The sequence below is a fragment of the Oncorhynchus masou genome, chromosome 32 (genome assembly GCF_036934945.1).
Source record: "Oncorhynchus masou masou isolate Uvic2021 chromosome 32, UVic_Omas_1.1, whole genome shotgun sequence".
Lineage (NCBI taxonomy): Eukaryota > Metazoa > Chordata > Actinopteri > Salmoniformes > Salmonidae > Oncorhynchus > Oncorhynchus masou.
This window is the reverse complement of record NC_088243.1, coordinates 33,800,309-33,809,878: the sequence shown is the minus strand read 5'-3', so window position 1 is coordinate 33,809,878 and position 9,570 is coordinate 33,800,309. Positions and strand designations below refer to the sequence as shown.

Below are 9,570 nucleotides of genomic sequence, written 5' to 3'. Positions count from 1 at the left end.
AAATTATCCCGACACATTCCCTTTCTGCGTGAGGTGCAGGGCTGGCTGAAGCCATTACTGGTAATGAGTGTGGAGTCCTACTTTAGAAGGTTCAGGCATATAAAGTCACCTAAAAGCTGACTAATGGAATCCTACCGATGTACTGAACGCCAGGGGCTTTTACAATATTACAACATCACATGGCTTTACAAATGTTCAATATTCTATAGACATGATACAGATTAACTTTCATGTACGATTCAGAAAGGCGACCTCTCACAAGAGGTTATTTACAGAACTGGAAAACAGGCTGAGGGCCAGTGGAGATGCTGCATGGTTCAGGTGAATTTATTTCCAAGGCATTTTAACTAGCGTAATGAATAGTCACTGTCATTGACATGCACTGCTACTTGAAGGGTGAAAAGGAAAAAGGTGGATGGGAGGAGGGAGGTTGATGGGTTTAACAAACTGCATGTTTTTTTCCACAAAATTAATTATTATGTCTTTTGAGTACTGTATGTCTACTCGACACATAATTTGATCACAAAGCATTATACAAAAATAGAACATGAAAACATGATTGTACTTCTTCTGAGCAATAAAAAAATGAGTTTGAAATGTCATAGCCAATGAAAAGGCCCATGGGAAATGAAAAAGGAAAAAGAATACAGGTCTGATATAATCATTGTATATAAGTACAACTTGTTTCAGAAACAAACATTGTGATCATTGTGGATCTGTTAACAGGACGGTACATCTTGTCCTGGGCGATGGGCCACTTCAACAGGTCCGCAGGTCGTTTGGTAACATCCAGAGTGGCCATTGTTCTTTGTCATTTCACAGGTGACTCACGTCACTACACTCAAGCATGCTAGATGCAGACCACTCGGAGATGCTAGCAGCATTCAAAATGCATGATTTCTAGCCTAGTGCAAACAAATCGCTTCAAAAGACCCGTTTAATCTATTTCAAGCTGTTATTATGAGTTGTAAGAGTCATTCAGATAAAGAGACTGAAGCAGGGTTAACATCGGTGCGTTTGAAAACTCTTCACATACTTTAACCATAGTAAGAGGTATCAGGTTTATCATTATACCTTTTTTATGATACAGTATGCATACAGTTTACAGCGTAGAGAGAGTTTAGTCGGGTAACAAATGGAAGAAAAATAAACAGTATGCAGATGTTCTCTAAAGCGCTGTCTCTCAGCAGCTTCTGTTAAGAATCCCTTTTCTCAGGCAGTCAGTCCTAAAAATCCTCAGAGTTGTCATTGTTCGTATTGTATTGAGGGCGCAGAGCTGCTTCTATCTCGGAGTTGCTGTCGTCTGACTCTCCCCAAAAAGCTACAAAATAAATAACAGACCCAACATTTGACGCCTGAAACTGAATCATGAAATTCATAAAAGCAGAGATGGGGGGGGGGGGGGGTGTATTCAAATGCAAATAGGAACCGATAGTCATTGTGAAATGCATACTAATTACACATGTAACATGGCTATTACAGAGAGCAAGATCTTGAATAATTGTCCATGTGCCCTTTTCACACCCATTTGTGATCCATACTAAGATGGATGATTCTGACATTAGCATAACATAACATCTCACGCGGTTCACAATATTGCTAACTTATTGCTAACAACTAGCTAGCCTGCTTGGAGATATGACAAAGATAGAGAGCATTATTTAGGCTTTGGCTTTGTAATGCATTCTAAACTCACCTTTAGACTGTACAGCAGAGTAGGTTTTCATTTTTGTCGTTTCTCTCCTGAAAATACAAAGAAAACAGTCAATAGCCCTGTGTTTTGTTGATAGAGCATAATTTCAAGAAGCAATAGTTAATTGTGACGGTGGTCTTTCACATTGAGAGCACTTAAGATTTCAAATGTGCATGGCAGTTGTGTCCAATAAGGAAAACCTCACCAGTTGTGTCAAAAGACACACAAACCTTTTATAATCTCATACAAGAAACAATGGTTCAGAATTCACACAAGTCAAGCACATAACAGGTAAATAGCCTTAAAGGATAAAAAATTATATTGTTGCCACAGTCAGTGAAATCCTAGAAAAACCATCAATACAGCTCAGTACATGTCCCATCAATCAAACGCACAACTCACACCAACAAATACCTTGTTTCTTGTACCAGTGCCCTTACCAAAATGTGTATCTAACACACACGTTACAAGGATGCCTATCCAAACATGGAGGAGCCAGACTTCCAAGCATAAGCCCGTTTTAAAGGAAAGGAAAACCAAAGGGAACTTCCTTGACTCCTGTTCTAATCGTGCTGAAGGACTTCCACAAGCCCCCACTTTATTCAGAAGTGGTCCAAAGACAGGGTTGCTGGGTTCCCATAGCATCAGTGATGTCGCTATGTAAATGTAGGACCCCTGAAAAGGCTTTGATGTGCCTTGATGCATATGCAGTAGGCCGTTCCACTTTTAAAGGCCTCTTCAATTTACATCATCACAGGGCCTATTCACAACCACCACAATACATCCCAATCATCTTTCGGGTTATCGTATATCCATATGGCCAGTTGTTTATATTTTTATGTCCTACGGTGAGTCTTTTCTTTGAGATGTAACAAAAATAGGGCAGTTTGCTCTCTCACTCACACACACACACACACACACACAGGTTGTGTTGATTCATCTGCATCCATGTGTCCCTCAATTGAAACGCATGACCCCTTTGATTGCCATCCTCACAATTACCCCCTTCTCCCCAAGCACAGCCTTGGCAGAGCCAAATGTGACTGCTGTACATCGAGTAAATGAACTCAATTATGTTATATATATATATATATATATATTTTTTTTTTAATCCTCCCAACTCCCCATTTCTAACAGTGAGAAGATTGCTTTCCAATACAATGCATTCAATTATGTAGCCGGCATAACTATTATGGTGTGACCATCACATTCACATATCAATAAGCTTCCTGGCAGATATTTGGATGATGTCTACCTCCTGCCTCAAGGCAAGAGAAAAAGAGTATAACTCTGAAAACCTTTGGCACTCCGAGCAGGCAAATCAAAATAGAGCCAGTCAAAAAACCAAGGTCAAGAAAGTAGATGTGTGGGACGAGGCAAGGACGCAATCACAAATGATTAGCCTGTCTGCATCTTAAAAGGGCACCTTGCATACATACAATATGTCCTTCTGAAACCCAGAGCAAGGCTTTTGTTGGGGGCCTTAAGCCTTTTAGATTACACCTTTTTTGTTCAAAAAGGTACAGATTCAGATATGATTCAATTAGATATTCTTTATGCAAGAAAATGGCAAAATGTAACATTCATTTATTCAGACTAGACAAATATACAGTGCCTTCAGAAAGTATTTACACCCCTTGACTTTTTCCACATTTTCTTGTATTACAACCTGAATTTAAAATGGATTCAATTGAGATTTTTTTGTCACTGGCCCACACACAATACCCCATAATGTCAAAGTGGAATTGTATTTTTAGACATTTTTACAAATTAATTCAAATTGAAAAGCTGAAATGTCCTGAGTCAATATGTATTCCTCCCCTTTGTTATGGCAAGCCGAAATAAGTTCAGGAGTACAAATTTAGACAAATACATTTAAACATTAAACTGTTTTTCACAATTCCTGACATTCAATCCTAGTAAAAATCCCCTGTCTTAGGTTAGTTAGGATCACCACTTGATTATATGTAAGAATGTGAAATTTCAGAATGATAGAGTATTTATTTCAGCCATCACATTTCCAGTGGGTCTGAAGTTTACATACACTCAATTAGTATTTGGTAGCATTGCCTTTAAAATTGTTTAACTTGGGTCAAACTTTTCCTGTAGCCTTCCACAAGCTTCCCACTAAGTTGGTTGCATTTTGGCCCATTTCTCTAGACAGAGCTGGTGTAACTGAGTCAGGTTTGTAGGCCTCCTTGCTTGCACACCCACTTTTTCAGTTCTGCCCACAAATTGTCTATAGGATTGAGGTCAGGGCTTTGTGATGGCCACTCCAATACCTTGACTTTGTTGTCCTTAAGCCATTTTGCCACAAGTTCAGAAGTATGCTTGGAGTCATTGTCCATTTGGAAGACCCATTTGCGACCAAGCTTTAACTTCCTGACTGAAGACTTGATGTTGCTTCAATATATCCACATAATTTTCCGTCCTCATGAAGCCATCTATTTTGTGAAGTGCACCAGTCCCTCCTGGAGCAAAGCACCCCCACAACATGATGCTGCCAGCCTCGTGCTTCACGGTTGGGATGGTGTTCTTCGACTTGCAAGCCTCCCCCTTTTACCTCCAAACATAACGATGGTCATTATGACCAAACAATTCTATTTTTGTTTCATCAGACCAGAGGACATTTCTCCAAAAAGTATGATCTTTGTCCCAATGTGCAGTTGCTAACCGTAGTCTGGCATTTGTATGGCGGTTTTGGAGCAGTGGCTTCTTCCTTGCTGAGCAGCCTTTCAGGTTATTTTGATTATAGGACTGGTTTTACTGTGGATATAGATACTTTTGTACCTGTTTCCTCCAGCATATTCTCAAGGTCCTTTGCTGTTGATCTGGGATTGATTTGCACTTTTCACACCAAAGTACATTCATCTCTAGGAGACACAATGCGTTTCCTTCCTGAGCGGTATGATGGCTACGTGGTCCCATGGTGTTTATACTTGAGTACTATTGTTTGTACAGATGAACGTGGTACCTTCAGGCATCTGGAAATTGCTCCCAAGGATGAACTAGACTTGTGGAGGTCTACAAATAAGTTTTATGAGGTCTTGGCTGATTTCTTTTGATTTTCCCATGATGTCAAGCAAAGAGGCACTGAGTTTGAAGGTAGGCCTTGAAATACATCCACAGGTACACCTCCAATTGACTCAAATTATGTCAATTAGCCTATCAGAAGCTTCTAAAGCCATGACATTTTCTGGAATTTTCCATGCTGTTTTAAAGGCACAGTCAACTCAGTGTATGTAAACTTCTGACCCACTGGAATAGTGATACAGTGAAATAATCTGTCTGTAAACAATTGTTGGAAAAATGACTTGTGTCATGCACAAAGTAGATGTCCTAACTGACTTGCCAAAACTAGTTTGTTAACAAGAAATGTGTGGAGTAGTTGAAAAATACGTTTTAATGACTCCAACTTAAGTGTATGTAAACTTCCGACTTCAACTGTATCTGTAAGGTCAAGCAAGTCAAGCAGTGAATTTCAAACACAGATTCAACCACTTGACCAGGCAGATTTACCAATGTCTCACAAAGAAGGGCACCTATTGATGGATGGGTAAAAATAAAAAAGCTGACATTTTTATATCCCTTTGAGCATGGTGAAATTATTAAATACACTTTGGATGGTGTATCAATGCACCCAGTCACTACAAAGATACCGACGTCCTACCGGATTCAGTTGCCAGAGAGGAAGGAAACCGCTCAGAGGCCAATGGTGACTTTAAAACAGAGTTTAATGGCTGTGATAAGAGAACTGAGGATGGATCAACAACATTATATAGTTACTCCACAATACTAACCTTATGGACATAATGAAAAAGAAGCATTTACCAAATAAAAATATTCCAAAACATGCATCCTGTTTGCAACAAGGCACTAAAGTAATACAGCAAGAAATGTGACAAAGCAATTAACTTGGGGCAAATCCAATACAACACATTACCGAGTACCAATCTCCATATTTTCAAGCTTAGTGGTGGCTGAATCATGTTATGGGTATGCTTGTAATCATTAAAGACTGGGGAGTTTTTCAGGATTAAAAAATACACGTAATGGAGCTAAGCACAGGCAAAATCCTAGAGGAAAACCTGGTTCAGTCTGCTTTCCACCAGACACTGGGAGATCAATTCACCTTTAAGCAGGACAATAATTAATACTTTCTGAAGGCACTGTAAGTCAACTTTAACAAGTTGTACTTACCTGCAAAATACAAAAATACTTCAGCTATAAAATTACTCACAGCCCTGATCCAATTTGTCAAAGTTACAGTGGAAGCTGTTTGCAACCTTGCAGTGGACATATTTAAATATGAACACATTTTAGACTTCATTCCATGTTCAAAATAACTTTGTAAGATTGTCTTCTTAGCAGCCATTATACCCAGCATAATGTATTTTTTTTATGTCATGTTCAAATCACCTTTAAGTAGGAGCAATTCTCACGAGAACATCCACAAGTATAGATTAAGTGTCAGACACTCCTGTAACATTTTTTGCTTCTCATTGAGAGAATGTTTGATTTAGGGAATACCAGACAGATAAAACTGTAATTACACAAAACGCACACGCAAACAATCAATAGTTACATGGTCAAGTCATAATTTTGGGAAGTGCAACCTTGTAGTTCTGACTACACAGTTTATCCATAAGAGCATTCATGAAGTCTTAGTGCAAGGTGAGCTTCAAATTAAATATTTTTAAAAACGGTCTGTACTTTTCAGAAAATTGGCCCTTGAAGTGAAAGTGGAACAGCAAAGTGTCTTGTCGTGATGTGTTTAGTTCTATATTTTTATTTTAATCCCAGCCCCCGTCCCTGCAGGAGGTCTTTTGGTAGGCCATCATTGTAAATAAGAATTTGTTCTTAACTGACTTGCCTTGTTAAATAAAAAGACGAAGTCTGGTTTGCTACTTCCCATTTAGCCTGCTGCTACACTAACATAACTTGTCAAACACAGTCCCTCTTATTTTGGATAGGGACGTATTTTACAAAATTATACATCAGCTGTTACGGCATTGCATCCTAGGCCATGACATCTGAAAACACAGACATAATCAATATGTATGTATATATTCACATTCCTTTTTTAAAATCTCAAGCCATTTACAGCAACATGTTACTTCTTCTCCCCGCCACTGTAATGACGGTAATAAATACATGTTTCCGGGGAATAAATTGGACTATTCTTTTAGAACTTCCGCAGGCAGCATGGGAATGATCCGTCAGCTGCTCCACTTCAGACAGGGACCGGACTGATTTTCAAGACTGGCCCATTACCATAGAGAGCCCAGGATGCCAATGACCCCTTCAAATCTAATATTACATTTCCATAAACATTTATGCCAGTTCATATTGTGCTGAGTTTCCCTTAATTGAGGCAATGATCTGAATATGTAAGACAGACCGGGCTGGCCACTGTTTTGCACTCTGGTAGACAGAGGTGAACGTAATGTGAAAAATGCTGCAAATTATAGCTACCATTGAAATGACTCCTTTTTGGAGAGTCTCATTCCTGGTTTGTGATTGTTACATATTACTGTTTACCTTATGTTATATCTACATTACAATAAGGTTTGTGAGCAGGACTGGCATCCTTCATTCACAACTTAATGATTTTTCCCCTAACATTTGATTGTCTATCATTAGGTTATAGGCCTTGTAGAATTATGAATTGTATGATACGTTTGGTGCAAATGATACAAAGGAAATATCAATATAACCAATCATGTCATAGCCCTTATAAAATAATTCCACAATTACAAATCCGTATTATCCCACTGCATGTGAAAAAGCAGACTTTATTTTTCCCCAATTAGACATACTTATTGCTCGTGTCTAAGTAAAGGAGACCTAGACCTATGACTGCCTCCTTCGCTTCTCATATGCTATCTTTTCAAACTGCACTATATAATGATTGAATGTTTTTGTAATGAGTTCATTGGAATGAAGGTAATTTGATGATGTTCTTCCATAATGGAAAATATATACAGGGTGGTGGATTCTGTCTGGAAAAATAATGCTTACCTTGCATTTCATATACTGTTAGCACAGCCTGGTAGAGAATGCTGCCTCTATTTACACTGTCTTTTTTAAGCTCCTAACACCCACACAGAAATGCTAATAGCACAGGCACTCTAGCACAGCGTTTGTCTAAAGGTAAAGGGAAAAAAAGAGGGAGACCCATCACCCCATCACTCCCATCAACTCCTACTCTCTTCCCAGCTATGACCCACAGCTAAATTGTTTAGATGTTGAATAAAGCAGAGGATTATAGTAGGATGGAGCACTCAGGGGATTCACCGATTCCACTCTGTGCTCTCTAATGTATGAGTGCTCTCTGCTGGCCACAAAGGAAAACTGCAGCACTGGAAATAGTGCCACAGATTCACACTCGGGTACATTCATTGATAGTAGGTGGCTCCTTCATTGGAATCAGAGCTGCTTGACAGAACAGAACACATTGACTGAAAGAAATAAAATTGAATATTTTTATTCAATTCAATTCTAGACCAGTGAAATTAGTCACAAATTATATACTGAACAAAAAAATAAAATAGAACGTGCTAAAATGTCAAAGGTTTTAGTAGAAATCGGTCAATTTTAATAAAATTAATTTCAAATTGTATTAGTCACATGCGCCGAATACAACAGGTTACAACACCTTACTTACGAGCCCCTAACCAACAATGGAGTTAAAAAACTAAATAAAAAAACGAATAAGAAATAAAAGTAACACGTAATTAATGAGCAGTAGTAAAATAACAATAGCGAGACTATATACAGGGGGGAACCAGTACAGAGTCAATGTGCGGGGGTACCGGTTAGTCGAGGTAATATGTACATGAAGGTAGAGTTATTAAAGTGACTATGCATAGATGATAACAGAGAGTAGCAGCAATGCAAATAGTCTGGATAGTCATTTGATTAGATGTTCAAGAGTCTCATGGCTTGGGGGTAGAAGCTGTTTAGAAGCCTCTTGGACCTAGACTTGGCACTCCGGTACCGCTTGCCAAGTGGTAGCAGAGAGAACAGTCTATGCTTTGGTTGGTTGGAGTCTTCGACAATTTTTAGGGCCTTCATCTGACACCGCCGGTATAGCGGTCCTGGATGACAGGAAGCTTTGCCCCTTGATGTACTGGGCCGTACGCACTACCCTCTGTAGTGCCTTGCGGTCGGAGGCCGAGCAGTTGCAATACCAGGCAGTGATGCAACCAGTCAGGATGCTCTCGATGGTGCAGCTGTAGAACCTTTTTGAAGATCTGAGGACCCATGCCAAATCTTTTCAGTCTCCTGAGGGGGAATAGGTTTTGTCGTGGCCTCTTTACGACTATCTGGTGTGCTTGGACCACGTTAGTTTGTGGTGATGTGGACACCAAGGAACTTGAAGTTCTCAACCTGCTCCACTACAACCCTGTTGATGAGAATGTGAGTGTGCTTGGTCCTCTTTTCCCTGTAGTCCACAATCATGTCCTTTGTCTTGATCACGTTGAGAGAGAGGTTGTTGTCCTGGCACCACACGGTCAGGTCTCTGACCTCCTCCCTATAGGCTGTTTCGTCGTTGTCGGTGATCCGGCCTACCACTGTTGTGTCAATGGCAAACTTCATGGTGTTGTAGCTGTGCCTAGCTGTGCAATCATAAGTGAACAGGGAGTACAGGAGGGGACTGAGCACGCACCCCTGAGGGGCCCCTGTGTTGAGGATCAGCGTGGCGGATGTGTTGTTACCTACCCTTACCACCCGGGGGCGACCCGTCGGGAAGTCCAGGATCCAGTTGCAGAGGGAGGTGTTTAGTCACAGGGTCCTTAGTTTATTGATGAGCTTTCGGGGCACTATGGCATTGAACGCTGAGCTGTAGACAATGTATAGCATTCTCACATAGG

The 9,570-nt window shown here is 40.0% G+C and overlaps 1 protein-coding gene across 5 annotated transcripts in view; it reads right to left on the bottom strand.

Moving 5' to 3' along the window:
- Nucleotides 1–311: 311 nt before the first annotated feature.
- Nucleotides 312–9,570, bottom strand: part of LOC135525987 (centrosomal protein kizuna-like) — a 36,306-nt gene continuing 27,047 nt past the window's right edge. For all 5 annotated transcript variants that reach the window (XM_064953980.1, XM_064953983.1, XM_064953986.1 and 2 more), the window contains 2 exons: nucleotides 1,697–1,743; nucleotides 312–1,321 (listed from right to left, as the gene is read on the bottom strand). In XM_064953980.1, the coding sequence (XP_064810052.1) occupies nucleotides 1,227–1,321; nucleotides 1,697–1,743 (142 nt within the window). In that variant the 3' untranslated portion in view covers nucleotides 312–1,226. The remainder of the gene's footprint in view (nucleotides 1,322–1,696; nucleotides 1,744–9,570) is intronic.